This window comes from Gadus chalcogrammus, chromosome 2 (genome assembly GCF_026213295.1).
Source record: "Gadus chalcogrammus isolate NIFS_2021 chromosome 2, NIFS_Gcha_1.0, whole genome shotgun sequence".
Taxonomy (NCBI): domain Eukaryota; kingdom Metazoa; phylum Chordata; class Actinopteri; order Gadiformes; family Gadidae; genus Gadus; species Gadus chalcogrammus.
Genome location: NC_079413.1, coordinates 1,598,836 through 1,619,862, shown reverse-complemented (window position 1 = coordinate 1,619,862; position 21,027 = coordinate 1,598,836). Strand labels below are relative to the sequence as shown.

Sequence of the window (21,027 nt, the reverse complement as noted above, 5' to 3'; positions counted from 1 at the left end):
GTGTGTGTGTGTGTGCGTGTTTGTTCTGTGTGTGTGTGTGCGCCTGTGCTTATTGTGTGTATGCATTGTGTGTGTGCGTTTATTCTGTGTGTGTGTGCGTTTGTGCTTATTCTGTGAGTACATTGTGTGTGTGTGCGCCCGTGTTGTTTATTGTGTGTGTGTGTGTGTGTGTGTGTGTGTGTGTGTGTGTGTGTGTGTGTTCAGGCCCGCTCTACGGCTCCCTGCTGCAGGCGTGGAAGTGCTTCCTCTCCTCTGCGGACCGCCTGGCCTCCTACCACTCCTCCATGTGCCGCTCGCTGGTGGCGGAGGACGGCGACCGCGTGCGCAGCTGGCAGAAGGAGAGCTTCCACAAGAAGTTCTTCGGAGGCTTCAAGGAGTCCCAGGACTTCGGCACCGGCTTCGCACGTGCTCAGAAGCCCTGGGCCAAGCGGCTTAAGAAGGTAAGGCCCCAGGCAAAGCGGCTTAAGAAGGTAAGGCCCTGGGCCAAGTGGCTTAAGAAGGTAGGGCCCCGGGCCAAGCAGCTTAAGAAGGTTAGGCCCTAGGCCAAGTGGCTTAAGAAGGTAAGGCCCTAGGCCAAGCGGCTTAAAAAGGTAAGGCCCTAGGCCAAGTGGCTTAAGAAGGTAAGGCCCTAGGCCAAGTGGCTTAAGAAGGTAAGGCCCTAGGCCAAGCGGATTAAGAAGGTAAGGCCCTGGGCCAAGCAGTTTAAGAAGGTAAGGCCCCAGGCCAAGTGGCTTAAGAAGGTAAGGCCCTAGGCCAAGTGGCTCAAGAAGGTAAGGCCCCAGGCCAAGTGGCTTAAGAAGGTAGGGCCCTAGGCCAAGTGGCTTAAGAAGGTAAGGCCCTAGGCCAAGCGGCTTAAGAAGGTAGGGCCCTGGGCCAAGTGGCTTAAGAAGGTAAGGCCCTAGGCCAAGCGGCTTAAGAAGGTAGGGATCGTTTCCATGCCGACTCCAACCATGAGTTAATAAAGAAAATTAATAGATTATTTTATTATTTTATAAAATAAATTATATTTTATTTGGGTTAGATGTTTGTCAAAAAGATGCATTTATTTATTTCGGCAGATTTTCCAAATCTTTTATTTCAGGGGACTTTTATTCCATAATTCAATGTTCATTTATTTCAGGGGACTTTTATGTCCTCGTGCCAGATTTATTCGGCAATCAGGAAATACAAGTCTGACTAGTTGCGTGCGAGGTGTCCCTGATCAAGACACCCCACCCTAACTGCTCCTGACGAGCTTCCTGGTTGACTCCGCCGTCGGTGTGTGAATGTGTGCATGAACGGGTGAATGTGGGGCAGTATTGTAAAGTGCTTTGAGTTGCCACTGTTTAGGAAAGCGTTGTATAAATGCAGTCTATTTAGCATTTTGCATTGATTAAAACCCCCCAATGTGCTGAAAGATAATCCAGTTGTGTGCCCTGGATCTCTCATGTTTGAAGTTTTCTTGCCTTTTATACTGTTGCGTTGTTGTTTTGGTTGTTGCACTATTTTGTTATGTTGTTGTCGGTGAGTGTTTGTGGGGGGGGGCTGTGTTTGTTGTGTTTTAACTGCAGCATGAGCAGCGGGAGTCCAAAACAAATTTCCCCGTGGGACAATAAAGTTATATTGACTTGAAGTGAAGTCCAGTGAGCTGGTGCATTCGGCTCTTTCACGCCTTGCACATCGGCACTGGTGGTGTGTGCGTGCAGGCGTGTGCGCATGTGTGTGTGTTTGTGTGTGTGTGTGTGTGTGTGTGTGTGCAAGTGTGTAAATGTGTGTGCGGGTGTTTTCTGTGGCCCAATGTGCTTTGACTTCACAACCCTAAATATTCAGAAATTGCATTAAATCCTAAAGATAGGATTTATCCGAGGTTAGGGTTTCAGGGTCTCCCACGGTAACATAATGTCCGGGCCAGTCAGGAAGAATTTCACACCTCACTTTGTCGAACACGGAGAAGCAGTGAGATCTAGCGGTAGCTTGTCGCTATCGATAGCGAGCTAATATACTACACCCTCGTCAGAGCAGTTTCAGTGGAAATGACTCATGCTGCACGCAACGAGTTCCAATACTGTATTAGTGGTTGAATGAATAATGATTTGATTAGACCACGACCCTTTCAAGAAGTGGAAACTGGTGTATAGTTGCTGACTGAGTGCCTCCTGAGACAGGCTTGTTCTCTGAGTAATGGCTTAATCGCAGAAGTCCTGGAGGCAGTGAGTACGTGGTCAGGGACGAGTGAGGAGTTTGTAACGTCAAGCACATACGGCCCCGGCACGGGAACCCATTTAGGTCAATTAGGAGGATTTCAAATAGTTAAATGAGGAAATATGGCTATGAAATAAATCCCGAAAATAGTTTAACGACGCGATAAATACATACGTTTCAAATAAATACATAAATTAGTTAATAAAGTTTAAATATAAATAATTATATTTTGCTTTTAAAGGATGTTTTTCAAAGGGCTGCATTAATTTATTTCAGGGGATTTTCTGCTTCATATTACCACATTTATTCATTTCAGGGGACTTTTATATCGTGATTCAATATTAATTTATTTCAGGGGACTTTTATTTCCTCATGCCAGATGTATTGGGAAACCATGAAACATATGTCCCCTGATATAAATAAATGTGCAATACTGTCATAAATATTGAACTAATCAAAGTAGTCCTTGGAACAATGTTGACAAATGTATACACAGTATGTATATTGACATATATTTATACGTAACATCTATATTGCTTAATTTATGTACATCAGGGTTTTTATCCAAAGAAAATTTTATTTATTTTATCGGCATAGATTTACTCATTTTATAATTAAAAAATGACCCCCCCCCCCCTCCGGTAAGCAGGAGTTTTACATTATCGACCCAAGAGGAGATCTTTCTCGGGTTGGTGTTTTTCATTGCATCACCTTATTCGCACCCTACTTTGAAGCAAACATTTAGGGTTAAGGGGAATGCGATATTCCCTCGGCGGTGCGTGAGGTCTGGTCAGCAGGCGGGCCGCGTCCGCCCTGTCAGACAAGACGGATTGAGAGGACGCCCGATCGAACGGTATCTGATGCTCTGGTTGACCGGGGGCTTGGTTAAGGAAGCGGCTGTCACCGTGAACCATGACCCCTCTGTGCTGGTGCCCTCCCAGTGAAAGGTGTGCTGCTGTGAGCTAAACACAGAGCCAGGGGGACCCCCCACTGTGCATGGCCACAAATACATTACCACTGAGTCCGTGGCTACGAAGCAGAAAGGCCTTTTTTTACCCACATGGATTTTTGCAAATGCCAATATGTAGAATATTTGAGTTACAATACCAGCCGCAGATTGGGCTATAGATATATTTCTTTATGTTTCCAGATGACTAATTGGTTCATATTCATATGCTAGTCATGGACTCACAACATCAATCTTCTATATTTAGATTATGGCCCTGGTATATCCCATTACTTGCTGTTTGTAAATCTGCCTTTTCCTGTGTTTTAGCGACGTCACAGGTGGGCATGTCCACATAGATGTATGGTGGATAGATAAGCAACATTTAGGTAGACAAGTGGACACACCCACTTGTCACCAAGGCACAGCGGAAGGGCAGATTTTCAAACGGCTTGTAACGGCTAATGACACTCACACCTGGTGGTATAATATCACCCCCTTAATAGTTGGTCCTATTGGAACTTACTGTGTATGCGTTGCTGGTGTGTAACGTGGGGGCACTTGGGTTCAGGTACTGTTGGGCACACAGTATCCCTGCAGTGTCTACCTGAGCGAACCGGCTAAGCTACCCCAGGCCACACCAGTCTGGACTCAGCAGTCCCGCTACAACACGGCCAGTGCATCGGCCTGTCCCGCTGAGGGGAACTCACCCGGCGTGGCCTCAGACATCTGTCCTTAACGCCCGGGCGGACCTCGGATCAGGAAGGAGGGTTTACCCTCATTAGCATGCCGGGGCGACCCCTGGAAAGAGGACAAGTTGTCCAAGCGAAACCAAACTCCTTCATGCCAGATAACGATCGCGTCGGGGCCAGACCGCCGCGGCTCTCTACTGCCAGACCGCTCAGTGTTGCCAGACGCCAGTCGAAGCCCCTGAATGCGTTCAAACATTTATTTGTTAAGAAGTTGGCCTCGCGTCTCCCCAGAATGACGATGCATTATCCATGACCATACGCCTTTGCTAATATTCCGTTCTCCTTGAGGGGGTTCGCGTTGGACCCGACGAAGGTTGTTATTAATACCACGGTTGAACGTGGGAGTTCTGCGGCGTTCAGACTGAGACGCTTACAGTGCCTTCTAGTTCCACGGCTCAAGAGAGGAAGCAAAAGCTTTCTCTCGGGATCTCGGGCGGCATGTGGCTCAGGAGGTTTTGGTTCGAGTGTCGAGGTGTCCCTGAGCAAGACGCCTCACCCTGACTGCTGCCGACGAGCTGGCTTTCGCCTTGCGTGGCTGACTCCGCCGTCGGAGTGTGAAAGTGTGCATGAATGGGTGAATGTTAGGCAGTATTGTAAAGCGCTTTGAGTGGCCACTGGTTAGGAAAGCGCTTTATAAATGCAGTCCATTTACTAAAATACGTTATTTTTTCTGCTTGCTCCGGAAGGGGGCCCCCCTAATAGTAGCCTAGGGCCCATGACCACCTTAACCCGCCCCTGTCTGTGTCCCTGCAGCTGGACAAGGCCCGCAGCGCGTACCACAAGGTGAGCCGGCGGGAGCATCTGGTGCGGGAGCGGGAGGCGCACGCCGCGGGGAACCCCGACGTGGCCATCGAGAAGCAGAAGAAGATCCAGGAGGAGAGGGAGGCAGCCCAACAGGTGGCCGACAAGGTAGGGGGCGGGGGGGGGGGACACCGTGGAGAGAGGGGCTTTAGGGGTGTCTGTGTTGAAAGCATGTGTGTGTGTGTGTGTTTGTGGGTATATGACTGTCTGTCTGGGTTTGTGCTTTTTTTGTGTGGATTTTATTTGTGTGTGTGTGTATGTGTGTGTATTCAAGTGTTTGTGTGTGTACGGTGTGTGTGTGTGTGTGTGTGTGTGTGTGTGTGTGCGTGCGTGCGTGTGTGTGTGTGTGTGTATGCATGTCTGTGTTTGTGTTTGTTATGTGTGTTTTATTTGTGCTTGTGTGTGTATCATATTTTACATTTGGGACCATATCACCAAACCCACTGATGCTGTGATTTTTGTGCGTGTGTGTCTGTTATGCATGTGTGTGTGTGTGTGTGTGTGTGTGTGTGTGTGTAGGTGCGTGCGCGCTACGAGAAGGTCCTGGAGGAGGTGAGTCGCTACGCGCCGCGCTACATGGAGGAGATGGAGTGCATCTTCGACCAATCACAGGAGGAGGAGAGGAAGAGGATCAGCTTCCTGAAGGAGGCCTTCCTCTCCATCCACAAGCACCTCGACGTCACCACCAACCAGAGGTCAGCACGCGCGCGTGTGCGTGCGTGCGTGCGTGCGTGCGTGCGTGCGTGCGTGCGTGCGTGCGTGCGTGCGTGCGTGCGTGCGTGCGTGCGTGCGTGCGTGCGTGCGTGCGTGCGTGCGTGCGTGCGTGCGTGCGTGCGTGCGTGCGTGCGTGCGTGTGTGTGTGTGCATGTGGACGCAAGTTTGTGTGTGTGTATGATTGTGTGTCTTTGGATGTGTGTGTGTCAAAAAATATAAAAAGGGAGGAATAATCAAACGGATAAAAAACATCCATAATGGTACTCATAATGGTACTCATAATGGAAAAATAACAGATTTCTCCTTAAATAGCAACAGAAATTACGTACGGTACATTTGTCCATTTCCAATCAAGTTAAGGCAGAGGAGTTGAGTGAAAGCTGTGATAGGCGTGCTGTAGTCTGGCTCTCACCGATGTCCTCACGTCCCCTGTCGGCCTGTCCCCGGTCCGCTCTGAGGGGCTCACGTCCCCCTCGGCCTGTCCCCGGTCCGCTCTGAGGGGCTCACGTCCCCGTCGGCCTGTCCCCGGTCCGCTCTGAGGGACTGCTCTCTGTTTATGAGCTGTATGTCTACACTGTCCTCCATTAGCCTCCTGTGTCCTCTTTATGACGGTCCTCCATCAATCTGTGTGTGTATGTGTCCGCCTGTGTGTGTGTGTGTGTGTGTGCGTGTGTGTGAATGTGCCTGTGTGTGTTCACGCCCGTTTGTGTGTGTTTGTGCGTGCGCCTGTGTGTGTGTGTGTGTGTGTGTGTGTGTGTGTGCAGTGTGAAGGCTGTGTACAGCGAGCTCCACAACACCCTCATGGCCATCGACGACCAGGAGGACCTGAGGTGGTGGAAGAACACGTACGGACCGGGGATGCCCACCGACTGGCCCCAGTTCCAGGTACACCTGTCTGCCTGTATCTGTCTGTCTGTCTGTCTGTCTGTCTGTCTGTCTGTCTGTCTGTCTGTCTGTCTGTCTGTCTGTCTGTCTGTCTGTCTGTCTGTCTGTCTGTCTGTCTGTCTGTCTGTCTGTCTGTCTGTCTGTCTGTCTGTCTGTCTGTCTGTCTGTCTGTCTGTCTGTCTGTCTCTCTTCCCTCTGTCTGTATCTCTCAGTCTCTCTCTGTCTCTATCTCTCAGTCTCTCTCTGTCTCTATCTCTGTCTGTCTGTCTGTCTGTCTGTCTGTCTGTCTGTCTGTCTGTCTGTCTGTCTGTCTGTCTGTCTGTCTGTCTGTCTGTCTGTCTGTCTGTCTCTCACTCTGACTGACTGACTGACTGACTGACTGACTGACTGACTGACTGACTGACTGACTCACTCCCAACCCTTCTGCTTCACTGACGTCTGGCAGGAGTGGAAACAGGAGAAGAAAACTAAGAAGGAGAAAGTGAAGAAGGTGGTGGAGCAGAAAGCAGCCATCGAGAAGAGGTCAGTGTGTGTGTTGAACCATATGGTGTCTGTGTGTTGTGATGTGTTGTGTTACACCATATGGTGTGTGTCTGTGTTTGTGTGTTGTTGTGTTTTGTTAGATGATATGGTGTGTGTCTGTGTTTGTGTGTTGTTGTGTTTTGTTAGATGATATGGTGTGTGTCTGTGTTTGTGTGTTGTTGTGTTTTGTTAGATGATATGGTGTGTGTCTGTGTTTGTGTGTTGTGTTTTGTTTTGTTAAATGATGGTGAGATGGTGTGTGTGTGTGATGTTGTGTTGAACCATATGGACTGTGTGGTGTTGTGATGAGCCGTGGTGCGTTGTGTTGATCCATCTGGTGTGTGGGTAATCTGTGTGTAACTCTCTGGCCCGCAGTACGATGATCGGGGGGGTGAAGGTTCGAGCGCTGTACGACTACGATGGCCAGGAGACTGATGAGCTCACCTTTAAATCAGGTACCAACATACAAAGATACACACAAATACACACAATACAGACTCTGGGAGTCTGGTTCTGAGGCACTGTACTAGCTGGGTTTATACCGATTAAATCCAGAGTCCCGATGGTACAAAACAGTGGATTTATCCAACGACACAAAAATATGCATGCAGCCTTACTAGATTTCCAATGCACCCTCATTTGGAGGGTGCATCATCTATATGCCCTATACTCAATTTGCCACACTATTTCTCGCTGTCTTTTCTATTTGTAGCGTAGAGACTGCATGCAGAGTTTGTGTTAATTTGTGGTTCGCCTCGTGCTTATCCTCGCTGTTCCGAGTGCTGAATCACCGAAGCTGCCCGACAAGACGCTCCATCAGCCGATAAACCTTGACCTTTGACCTCTGACCTTTGACCCTTGTCGGTACGGCTCCTCCGTTCCAGGCGAGGAGTTCCTGAAGATCGAGGACGAGGACGACCAGGGCTGGTGTCGGGGGGTCCTGGAGGGGGGTCGCGAGGGGCTGTACCCGGCCAACTACGTAGAGGCCGTCTAGGCCGTGTCACCGCCCGTCTCCATGGCAACCCGTCCAGCATCAGCATCAGCGTCGACGTGAAACCGATGGCGTACCCACGAGTGTGTTCGGAGTCTCAACCGCGGGCCAGAGGGGACAGAGACAGTTGTTTGTTGGTGGTGGTGTTTGGACGGTGGTGCTGGGATGCTGGTGGTGTTGCGGGGGTGTTGCCATGGACCACCTCATCCTCATCGGTGAAGCCATCAGAGGTAATGTAGCACTTAGCCAAAGATCCGGTGTGTGATTAGAAGCTCAGCTCTGAGTCACACGCCCTCACCCCCACCCGGGAAACCAGAAACTACCAGGACGTGTGAACCGAGAAATAAGTTAATAAATCTTTTAATATATATATCTACGGTATATATAGATATATGTGTACGTATATATTTTGTATGCGTTCATCACTCGTATTCGATTTAGGAACAGTGCGTTGATGTACATTGGGGCAGAAACATGCTGGATATTGAAGGAACAAGATGTTATTAAGAGAGCTTTCAATCAGTGCTGAAACCACTGCCCTTAAAGGACAAATCTGGTGTAAAATGGATTTGGGATATGTTTGGTATGATAACGAATTGGAATGTTTGTTTTGGAGAAAAAAAGCGCAAAACAGCTGATTCTATCAAAACGCTGTTTTTAGTCGATTCTATCAAAACGCTATTAACTTGGAACGATAGGGGCATGTGTTATGGTAAAAACTAAATCGTTATTTTAAACCACTTAAAACACTAGAAGTAGCCTGGCATTCCTTTGGTAGTATAATAAGGGATCTAGTGTTTTAAGTGGTTTCAAATAGCGATTTAGTTTTTACCATAACACATGCCCCTATCGTTCCAAGTTTATAACGTTTTAATAGAATCGGCTAAACACAGCCAACTGAAGAATGCGTCTATGTGCTTTTTGTGCTCAAACGAACGTTTCAACTCGTTATCATACAAAACATATCCCAAGTCCATTTGACACCGGAATTACCCTTTAAGCTTATTCTGATCAATAAACATTTGTGCTATCAAAATGCTGATGCTTTACAGTAGCTTTAATACAAAGAGGATTTCACTTTGCCCTGCTGGCTTTATACATTCACAAAGATAGAAAGATAGATAGAATCATAGTAAGTCAATAAGTGAATTGTAATATCGCTCTCTTTATCTCTATCTCTCTGTATCGCTATTTAAGCCACAAATTGCGACTTTGCCAAATGTAGCCCATGTTTAGTAATCTTGTTTCAGTACCGTCTGTTCTGTACGCCATGCATGATGTAATAATAAAGCTCCACCTTCCCGCGATAAGAAAATCATTTTCTCTGTTTCTGAAATAAAATTTGACATTTCACATTTTAATTTGAGTCTCGGCTCCTCTTACTGGCCCCGTCTTGTGTGTGTGTGTGTGTGTGTGTGTGTGTGTGTGTGTGTGTGTGTGTGTGTGTGTGTGTGTGTGTGTGTGTGTGTGTGTGTGTGTGTGTGTGTGTGTGTGTGTGTGTGTGTGTGTGTGTGTGTGTGTGTGTGCTGGCATGGGAACATAGCAAAGCTCCTGGAGAATGCCTATGGGTGCTGTCACATCTGCAGATGAACTGCCATTTTTATTCACACAAACACACACTCACCCACACACACGTGCGCGCAAATACACACACACACACACACACACACACACACACACACACACACACACACACACACACACACACACACATGCCCCTCCATAGTTCCCAGGTGCTTCACCTGACTCTGATTATCATGGACGTGTGCCTGAACTCACCTCAGGTTAACCGCTGCCCTCCCCCTCCCCCCTCCCCCTCCCCCCTCCCCCCTGTCATCACATGTCCCCGAGCCAGGGCGCTGTTCATCCAATCAGCCGCTCCGCCTCATGTCGCCGCCGACCCGCCGAGCAGATGCGGGCTGCGTTGTGCGTGCGCTGCTGTTGCGCGCTGTTCAGTGTGCGTTGTGTTGTGTAGATCACTGTAGGCGTCGCCCTCACGCCGTCACACTCCGTGAAGCTTCGCAGCAGACGACGAGGGGAGACGCAGCGAGCCACCAATGACGAACCGCCGCCTCCCCTGTCGTCCCAGACCGTTTGGTACCCAAACGGTCGGCGTGGTAACGCTGGGAGGGATGGATGGCCTCCTGTGTCTCCTCTTTATTCTCCTCACAGAGAACCGCTCTCTGTGTTTTTCGTTCAGACGGGTCGCGTCGTGGGGCTGTGCGTGTGTGTGTGCGTTCACATGCGCCCGTTCAGTGTCACAACAATTATGACTGCTACGCATCTCATTTGCATGCTAATGAGGCCATGATGAAACGTGTCATTGTTGAACTGTCCGGGGCTGTCAGCTGACACCTGGGCAACTGTCATCTGTTGGTGAGAGGTCAAACCGAGGGTTAGGCTCTGACCTATCACTGACATGGGTCAGTTCTGCAATTATAACGTAATACATGCAGGTATACACACACTCGCACATGCACACGCGCACACGGAAACTTTCAAACTTTAACATACAATTTTATATTTTATTATGTTATCAAATATAATACTACATGCTCTTTAAAATGATAGCTTGTGTGTGTGTGTGTGTGTGTGTGTGTGTGTGTGTGTGTGTGTGTGTGTGTGTGTGTGTGTGTGTGTGTGTGTGTGTGTGTGTGTGTGTGTGTGTGTGTGTGTGTGTGTGTGCGCGCACATGGCAATGTTAATACATCGTGTCTGTGTGTGTTGGGATTGGGGCTAAAGCTTAATTTATACTTTGGTGTTGAATACATGAATACGCCGTGATTCTCTACGCCTCCCTCATAGCCAAAACCGTCTTCCACTGAAGCTCATGTGCTGCTGTCCAAAGATTGGACTAACAATGTGTTGTGTCTGGGCGCAGAACACAAGCAGCAGTGTAGAGACCCCCCCACACACACACACACACACACACACACACAGTTTACCCAGCTGACCAGGCAGTAAATCACCCTTTAACATAAGTGTTAGGCTGTAGAGGGAGAGGCTTGACCTTCTTAGAGCAAGTGCCCCGTTGACCTTGGCTCGCGGATGGAGGTGGTTCAATTTAGAGTTTTGATTAAAAACGTCCACCAACAGGGGGTGCCATAGGACAGACGGAGCCACGTCTCAGCGGGACCGGCGCGCTGGGGGGAATCGCTCACTCCAGGGTGTCGCCATTATGGGAAGCGTCTTATCCCCTCGTCTCCTCTAGAGGTGACGGGCGAGGTTGCCATCGCGAAGGCAGGAAAAAAGCGCCATAATTAAAAGTGCAACGGTTCAAGTTTGTCCGACTCATTTCCCTGACTGAAGGTCGGATGTGTGAGGTTCCTCAAGGGGAGATGACTCTGTGCGTATCAATGTGTTTGCGTCTTTATCCGAGTTGCGCTGAATGCACTGGGGAACAATATTACAGAGAGCGCCTCTACCTCTGCTCATTCTCCCGGGATGATGATGTGGAATTAGGGGGATGTCATCACTTAAGGTGCCTAGTTAATAGAACATTGTGTGTGTATGTGTGTGTGTGTGTGTGCGTGTCTGCGCGTGTGCGTAGGTGTGTAGGTGTGTTCGTGGGTTGTTACTAGATTGTGCCTGTCAATGTGTATTCATTTTTTGTGCAGGTTTTTAAACCCTTTCAATTCAATGACTCACCTTCTTGTCAAGGAGACGCGATACGTGAGCTCTCCAGTGGTCACAACACACACACACACACACACACACACACACACACACACACACACACACACACACACACACACACACACACACACACACACACACACACACACACAGATACACAATTCAAAAGAGCTTCATTAGAATAACAAACCGCCGTTACCTTGCATTGCGAAGGCAGGAGAAAAACGAAGCCAGGAAGAGAATATAATTTGAGCATAACATTAATAATATTTCCTTCAGATGTAGATGTATTTCAGGTGAAATGTAGAATAATATATATTGATACAATACATGGTAATGATGATTATGATGAAGATAATAATTAAGATTAGAAGAGCCAATGTGATACATAATAATTAAATGTTCTCTCTCTCTCTTACGTTCTTTCTCTCTCTCTCTCATTCTCTCTCTCTCTTACTCTCTTTCTCTCCCTGTCTCATTCTCTCTTTCTCCTACTCTCTCCTTCATTTATTCTCTCTCTTTTGCTCTCTCTCTCTCTCTCTCTCTCTCTCTCTCTCTCTCTCTCTCTCTCTCTCGCTCTCGCGCAACTTATTTCTCCCCTTCTCTTAAGATAGGCCACACCCTACCCGTCCAGTCCTGCAGCAGTGGGGGGGGGGGGGGGTACAATATAACTACTACAGTGTCGGTACATAAATCACACAGCCAGCATTCGGGCTCAATTCCAACAACTAGGCGTCGCGTCCTATTCGGCACCGTGTCTGTAACAGGACGCGGGTCGATGTGTGTACCCACACCGAGACAACGTCTCCACCTTTAGACACGGCAACCTGCCCTCCCCTGTCCCCGGAGGTCCACGTCCAACTCTCCGTCACCTGAGACAGGCTGGAGGTGGAGGAGGTGGAGGAGGAGGAGGTGGCTGGACAGAGAGCGCATAGGGTGAGTGTGTGTGTTTGTGTGCACGTGCCCGTGCGTGCGTGCGTGCGTGCGTGCGTGCGTGCGTGCGTGCGTGCGTGCGTGCGTGCGTGCGTGCGTGCGTGCGTGCGTGCGTGCGTGCGTGCGTGCGTGCGTGCGTGCGTTGGGATCAAATGTGAAACACACAAGGAATCGATAAAGCACAGCAAAGCATAATGAATGTGAAAACATTGTGTCTGCAACATGGAGGTGGGGTCAAGGGGTCAAAGTGGTGCCTGGTTCTCGCTGCGCCCCGCCCTCCCCCCACCCAGCCACCCCCCCCACCCAGCCAACCAGGTCTGCAGGGAGCAGCGGTTTCCTTGTCGCGTCGTCAGGACTCCCAGGGAGAGGGCCGCACTCTTCCCACTGACCTTTACGTGTTCTACATCGGCGGAAAAATAACGAGCTATCAGGCAAAAGATAAACATTGCTCTGGGTGTGTTTGTCCTGGGGTGTGTGTGCGTATTTGTGTGTGTGTGTGTGTGTGTGTGTGTTTCTGTCTGTGGCTGTGTGTGTGTCTGTAACTGTGTGTGCATGTGCATTCATGTTCAGGCAAGAGAGAGAGAGAGACTATGTGCATTATTTATGGACGTGAGAGAGAGAGAACGAGAGAGAGAGAGACGGACTGAGATGGGGGGGGGGGGGGGGGGGGGGGGGGGAGAGATTGGACAGACACCAGGAGAGTTCAACTGTGAAAAAAGAGAGAGGGAGGGAGAGAACTACAACAGACATAGAGAGAGACTGCATAGATAGCTGGAGAGAGACAGTATAAGGAGAGACAGAGATAGAGGGAGAGAGACAGTATAAGGAGAGACAGAGATAGAGAGTGACGGCATTAGGAGAGACAGAGAGAGAGAAAGCGACAGACTTAAAAGAGAGAGAAAGAGGGAGCGAGAGAAAGAGAGAGGGGATGAAAATAGAGTTGACAAGTTACTTAGAAAGGGAGAGAAGCACTCTCTGTGGGGATTCTGGGGAGCACAGCATCAGCAGATAAGAGCGAGATATTTTATTAACCTCTTCCTCTCTCTCGCCACGTCTTAAAGGGGCTGCAAGCCAGGTCTGGGCTAACTTCCTGCGAGTTCCTGCAGTGAGCACTTCCCCCCTCCCCCTCTCCCAGTCACCTGTGTCACCATGTTTATCCCACGGTTCGAAGGCCATGCCGGTACAAATGCCGGTCTGGCGAGACTTCTGTTGCTCTTTCTTGGCAGCTATTCGTTCCTTCCTTCTTTTGTTCATCCGTTTTGTTTGAGCTCGATGTTTTCTGTCGTGTAAGCCGTTCTTTGGAACGCTGGAGTTGTCTCCGCCCTTGTCAGTCAACACTGAGAGCCTGTGAACATGTAGTTAGGGCCCCGCCTCTTTTTGGAGTTCTCTCTCCTGATTGGATGAAGTGGGAACCATAATACCAGGGATACCAGGAACTGTGTTTTCTGTTTCCTGGAGAGCAGAAGGATTTGGAGACCAATGTTGCCGACCAAACCCAGTGGTCAGTGATGGTTTTTGGAATATGGAGTTATTTAACACTTATTTGAACAAATCAATATTGCTTACAGCTCCTTTAACACACTTTCTGCTGAAAACAAGGTCACCTCCACCCCACAGCAGTCATTGAAGATGTATTTCTCTGATCACATCAGGTGTGAAGTGACACACACACCGGCAACACACCACAACGATCACAGCGAACCCATCAAAAATACATATTTTTTGCAAAAATCTCACATATAAAAACAACCACATTACAGGGATGCACCACAGTCGTGGCAGATGAAACCAGCCATGTGTGACACGTTGCATTGCTGAATTCACTGCATGGGGGAGTTGCGGATGTAATGCATGAGTCTATTGGCTTCTGCAGCCCTCTGGATGGGCTGCGGGGGGCCCCAGTGGGGCAGGGGGGTCCTGGGGAGAGTGTGAGTCATGGGGTGAGGGCCGGAGGGGGGGTCCAGCCGCAGACCCGTAACCCCCCCGTCGGCCAGGGGGGGCCGAATTGTAGAGGAGGCTTTAACACGGTCTGCCGCATGAGAGCGGCGTCGGCGGTGGCCTACACGCAAATACAAATACACACGCAAGCACACACGCACGGCCGCGGACACGCACATGTGCACGCATGACGGGCGCACGGCGCACACACCCACACAGCCGCAGGCGCACACACACACACAAAAAAAACGACCGCAGCCACACACACACACACACACACGGACACACACATACACACACACACAGAAACGACTACACACTCGCTGACTTGCATGTGCACACACGGACAAACACACACACGCCCTCTCGCAACCACACATTACGTTGACATTTTAATATTATTTCTGGGAATGCAACTAGAAGCACATGAACAGACAATTGAGTTTCACACAAACAAAAGCAGCAGCACATGCTCTGCCCTCGCCTGTCATCGCTCAATCTCAGTCTCCCTCCATCTCACTCTGACTCTCTCGCTCTCTCTCACTCTTCCTCTCTCTCGCTCCCTCTCTCTCTCCCTCTCTCTCTCTCGCTCCCTCTCTCTCTCCCACTCACTCTCTCTCCCTCTTGTGCCCTCCCCCTCTCTCTCTCTCTCTCTCTCTCTCTCTCTCTCTCTCTCTCTCTCTCTCTCTCTCTCGCTATCACTCTCACTTTTGCTCTCTGTCGCTCCCTCTCTCTCCTCTCTCTCTCTCTCTCTCTCTCTCTCTCTCTCTCTCTCTCTCTCTCTCTCTCTCCCTCTCCCTACATTTTTCGTCGCAGTCTGGCGACCATCGTTAATTAGCTGCTGTCTAATTGCTCTTCCTCCAGCTCCTCTTTATTGTTCCTGTGTCTCCCTACACTCCCACCCTACCCCAGCAGGTCCCCAACGTCCCTGCACGTCTAGCAAAGAAATGTTACCCCCGTGCTTCTGTGTGTGTCTGTGTGTGTATGTGTGTGTTTATGCGTGTGTGTCTGTTTGTGTGCGTGTGTGTCTGTGTGTATGTGTGAGTGTTAATGTGTGTGTGTCTGTGTGTGTGTGTTTGTCTTACATGCGTGTGTCTGTATGTGAGTGTGTGTTTGATTGTGCGTATGCGGGCGTGTGTGCGTTCCTGTGTGTCTGCGTGTGCCTGTGCCTATGTGTGTGTGTCTGTGTCTGTGTGTGTGTGTGTGTGTGTGTGTGTGTGTGTCTGTGTCTGTCTGTGTGTCTGTCTGTCTGTCTGTCTGTCTGTCTGTCTGTCTGTGTGTGTGTGTGTGTGTGTGTGTGTGTGTGTGTGTGTGCGTGTGTTGCTACATTAGCTTGTATCCTCCAGCGCTACCCTCTGTTAGCGTTAGCGCCTGCCTCTGGATCACACCTGACGTTGTCACGTTAGCGCCAGCGCCCCCCGGGGAACACATGTGGGGAGTGATGGGGGCGTGCACGTGAAAACACACTCATGCACACGGTCACTTACAAACACACACACATTCAGGGCCGATATCACGACAACATGCATGTATACATGCTTATACACAAACAAACACACAACCATACACGACAATTGCACAGCTGGCACTCCTATCAACACACACACACACACACACATTTTAAATGACAACATGCATGTATACAAGTCTACACACAAACAGACACACGTACACACCCTAAAAATGGACAATCAGACAGCTGGCACTCCTAAGAAAACAGACACACACACAAACACACACACACCCAAACCCAAACACTTATTCTGCAGTTTCTTGACATTTGGCATCGTCAGTTTAGCTCGGGCCGCCCCCTCAACCCCCTCCCCCCGTCCCTCCCACCCTCCCCCCTCTCCCACCCGCCCCTTCTGCATCTTCATCTCCCCTCCTCTTGGAGCTCCATCCTGCTTCGCTCGTCCTCCTCTCAGCGCAGAGTGCTTTGCTGGCATGGCAGACAGGAATCTGTCCACCAGGGGAGTGCATCAAGACTTCAAATGGACACCTCGACAGCGAGGAGAGCAGCTTGAAGGAGCGGGTGGGGGTGCACAGGGTGCGGCGGATCACCGTACGCCACCGACAAAACACAAAACGCACAACCCTCGCCGCTCACATCTCCCCGTCCTCCTTGTTGCCACGGGGACTGTCCTGCCTCTTCGAGGGGGGGGGGGGGGGTGGGGGGAGGCTTTGATCACACTCACAGCCCCGCTCCAAACATGTGGAGGCGATTGGAGAGTGTGTGTGCGTTGGCTGGCTCGCTGTCACTTTCCCTGTCCCTACATCGTGTCGTACCACGCACGACACGTGGGATTATATGGTGGCTCTCGCGCACACACACACACACACACACCTAGGATCACGGCCTCGCACACACACACGCGAGCACACACACACACACACACACACCTCTGTACACATACAGAGGTTTATGCCCACACACACACAAGCCTGCACACGCCTGCAGACCAACCAACCCGCCTACATACACACACAAGTGAAAACCCACAAACAAATGTAAATAGATGGACACACACACACACACACACACACACACACACAAACACACACCTACAATCCTCACACACACACACTCAAATGTACACACACAAAGGTTTATGCACGCACATGTACACGCCATGAGACCCACAAACAAGCCTGCAAACACACACAATTGAAAACCCACAACAACAAATGTGAACACATGGACACACACTCACAAACCCACATAAATAAATACCAAGGCCCATTCACACAACAATAAACACACACCTTGTTGCCAGGAATATACATTATTAAACAATAGCCGACCCAAAATATTAGATTAACTTGGCCACGTTCGGCTTGATGGCATTAGACATAATTGCACAGCCTGATCCATCGGACGGGAAAGAATGAGAAACAGAGGTGGAAACGTTACACACACACACACACACACACACACACACACACACACACACACACACACACACACACACACACACACACACACACACACACACACACACACACACACACACACACACACACACACACACCGCCTACATACATACTGTAGAAGCAAAACACAAACACAACTCTTTTTTTATTTTATAAACATCATGGTTTATTCTCTCATCCTGGCTCTGACATGTGACCGGAGGTTGCAGATCGATCGTGCTCGTTAACAATAGAAGTGATAAATGTTACATTGCAGTGATGTGTGTTGTTATACCTTATCGTGCACCTGGGTGAGCGCGTGATCTCGTAAAAAACACTGAGAAAAACAGACGCTCGCCACTTCCTTCCGGCTCAGATCACATTAGTTTGACCTTCCCTTTTCCTCCCCCACCTGCCTCTCTTCCTCTCTTTGCCTCCCCCCCTCCCTCTATCCCTCCGACCCCCCCGTCCATCCCTCCCTTGGCCTCCCCCCTCTCCCTATATCCCTCCCTCTACCTCCCTGCCTCCCTCTATCCCTACCTTCAACTCCCCCCTCCCTCCCTCTCTTTGCCTCTCTCTGTCTCCCCCATCCCTCCCTCCCTCCCTCTCTCTCTCTGTCTCCCCCACCATGCTCCCCTGTCTCCCCCCTCCCTCCCTCTCTCTGTCTCCCCACCATGCTCCCCTGTCTCCCCCCTCCCTCCCTCTCTCTGTCTCCCCCACCATGCTCCCCTGTCTCCCCCCTCCCTCCCTCTCTCTGTCTCCCCACCATGCTCCCCTGTCCCCCCCTCCCTCCCTCCCTCTCTCTGTCTCCCCCCCTTGCTCCCCTGTCTCCCCCCTCCCTCCCTCCCTCTCTCTGTCTCCCTCCCTCCCTCCCTCTCTCTGCCTCCCCCCCTTGCTCCCCTGTCTCCCTCTGTTAAGTGTCTCCTGCTCCGCTGTGACAGTGAGCAGAGCATCCTGTTTATTCTCATTTATCTGTCAATCAGCCCGCGCATGGCCCCGCCTCCACACAGGGGCTCGCCGTCCCATCATGCATCTCCCTCCAGCCCCCCCCCCCCCCCCCCCCCCCCCCCCCCTCCTTGCAGGCCCTGCTGCGGCCGAGAGAGAGGTGAAGAAGAAAAAGGCGGGAATAAATCCCACCTGGAGCCCACCTGGTCTGTGAACGTACCGGGGTCGTGAGTCGTTAGTGGTTGTTTGGGGCCGGCCTGGGAAGGATGATTAATTAATCAGCCAGTCTGTGTGTCTATAAATAGTGAGGCCTTCACCTCACGGCCGTCTGGGAGTCTGCCCCGAGGAAGGAGACGGCAGAGAGGATCGTCCATGTCACCCTGACCATGACTCTGAATATAGAGGTCATGTACGTGGACTGGACAATAGCGAACTACAGAGACAGGTAGTGTATGACCTGAGGACGGCAAGGAAGATCTGGAATCGGATAGAGATGCCGGTGGACGTGGATGTTCAGCAGGCCAGGAGGAGGATGATGAAGAGAACACAGTTCCTGTGACTGCTGGACCATAGGGTCAAGCAGAAGCACTCAAAGGCCACTACTGCGCCTAGCGGGACAATAAGATGAGGTTGATGTTGATGATGATGATGATGATGATGATGATGATGATGATGATGATGATACAATCCGACCCAAGGCAGCGGTTCAAAGAGGCGGCCGGGAGAGCACATCGGCCGCCGTCACAACATGTCCGTGTCACTCTGATGGCGTGCTATTGACAGCGTGCCGCGGGTGTGACTGCAGCTCCGAGCCTGAGCTCGCCTTCTCCTCCCAGGGTCGATAACGCACAGAGGATCCATATGCTCTCGGTACATGGTAAACGGACTGCATTTACACGGCTCCTTTCTAACCAGAGGCGACTCAAAGCACTGTAGAATATTGCCTAACATTCACCCATTCATTTACACATTAATACACACATTCACCCCATTCATACACACATTCACCCATTCATGCACACATTCAGCCATGCATGCACACATTCACCCATTCATACACACATTCACCCATTCATACACACATTCACCCATTCATACACACATTCAGCCATGCATGCACGCATTCACCAATTCATGCACACATTCACCCATTCATGCACACATACCCCCACCGACGGCGGTGTCAACCATGCAAGGCGGGTGAGGTGTCTTGCTCAGCGACACCCCGACACCGGATGTGTTGGAGCCGGGGATCCAACTAGCAACCCTGCGGGACAGCACGACGGACACAGAGAGGACTTGTCTGATGTAATTGCTGGAGTTGGGCACACACACACTGTCTAGATGACGAGGAGGCTGCGAGCTTCGCTAACCGTCCCGTCTGAGGCAGAGGTCCGTGGACATGTGTCCCCGGTTCACAGACCAGACAGGTGATTACCCTCTGGGACTCCCCTGTGTGTTGTGGGCCCTTATCATGAGACGGCCCGGGACTGCCCCTTACCTCATCACGCCTACAGCAACCAGACAGCCTGTCCCGCTCGCGTACAACACTGTGTTGTACGCTCAATTGAAACCCCATCTGCCCTCCCCATCCATCCGTCCTCCTCCTGCACCACCACCTCCACCACCACCTCCACCACCGCACCTCCAACCGGGCGGATAGAGCTACGTCCCCCAATAGATCATCTCAGTGGGTCATCACTCTGCAACCGCCGCCGCTTGTCCAAGCAACACTCTCTCTCTCTCTCTCTCTCTCTCTCTCTCTCTCTTCGTCTCTCTCTCGCTCCGTCTCTCTCTGTCTCTCACTCTCTCTCTCTGTCTCTCACTCTCTCTTTTTCTCTCTCACTCTCTCTCTCGCTTTCTCCGGCTCTCTCTGTCTCTCTCTCTCTCTCTCTTTCTCTCACTCACTCACTCACTCACTCATTCTCTCTCTCTCTCTCTCTCTCTCTCTCTCTCTCTCTCTCTCTCTCTCTCTCTCTCTCTCTCTCTCTCTCTCTCTCTCTCTAGCCTCCTCCCATCCATCTCCCCCTCTCCGTCTCATACATCAGTATGTCTTTAGCGCTGGTCAAGCCGTATCGTGAGAGAGCAGAGGAGACGTATCCCGTTTAGTATTCCGAGCACAGGGGGAGAAAACCCGAGAGAGGGAGGGAGGGAGGCGATAGAGAACGGCGGAAAAAAACGAGGCTGAGCACAGGCTACGGGGAGAAATAACATTAAACAGACCGAGGAAAAGGGTAGAGGGGAGCGGAGAGATACCGCTGTCATAGTGCTCGTTTCTCCCTCTCAGTCTACCCACCCTTCTCTCGTCCGATCCCGTGTCAGTCTCAGGTGCAGTGCTGCTGCCGATCGGAGGGCGGAATGTACAGCTGATCCGAGGAGGAGCAGAGCCGAGCGCCGTCTCCTCTCATCTCAACCGAGGAGCGATTCTCAAATGCGAAGGTAGGGCATGATCCATTTTTTTTTTTGATACGAGGCGTCTGCAGAATCCGCGTCTGCGGAAAGGAATCGTTTTTACGCCGTTTTCGGTTCGGCATCTCGGGCTGACCCGTGTTGCATGCAACGTAAATCAGATCCGTCTGCCTCTCATTTGGCTGACATTGGATGTACACGGCTTGGTTTTCGTCACGATGTCTCCCATCCTGTATTATACCGTACATAGCCGTATGCCCGAGCCTTAGAATGCGTGTGGTGTGGAAGCAGTTCGTCTAGGCTAGGCTTCATTCACCACAGGCTATGTCTATGGGTCCCATCCCACCAATGCGATGACAATCACTCGTAGAGACCGTAAAGGGGCCTGTTCATCTTATAACGTCCACCAGAAGATTCAACTTTCTGGTGAATTGATTTCTTAACGTTCTACATTCTATAGTGGG

The 21,027-nt window shown here is 50.5% G+C and overlaps 1 protein-coding gene across 3 annotated transcripts in view; it reads left to right on the top strand.

The window, feature by feature from the left end:
- The window catches only part of si:ch211-51c14.1 (protein kinase C and casein kinase substrate in neurons protein 2), a 38,769-nt gene extending 29,624 nt beyond the window's left edge, over positions 1 to 9,145 (top strand). For all 3 annotated transcript variants that reach the window (XM_056610102.1, XM_056610096.1, XM_056610110.1), the window contains exons 6-12: positions 205 to 440; positions 4,633 to 4,788; positions 5,200 to 5,375; positions 6,159 to 6,279; positions 6,725 to 6,801; positions 7,177 to 7,256; positions 7,686 to 9,145. In XM_056610102.1, coding sequence (XP_056466077.1) covers positions 205 to 440; positions 4,633 to 4,788; positions 5,200 to 5,375; positions 6,159 to 6,279; positions 6,725 to 6,801; positions 7,177 to 7,256; positions 7,686 to 7,795 — 956 coding nt within the window. In that variant the 3' untranslated portion in view covers positions 7,796 to 9,145. The remainder of the gene's footprint in view (positions 1 to 204; positions 441 to 4,632; positions 4,789 to 5,199; positions 5,376 to 6,158; positions 6,280 to 6,724; positions 6,802 to 7,176; positions 7,257 to 7,685) is intronic.
- Positions 9,146 to 21,027: the final 11,882 nt, after the last annotated feature.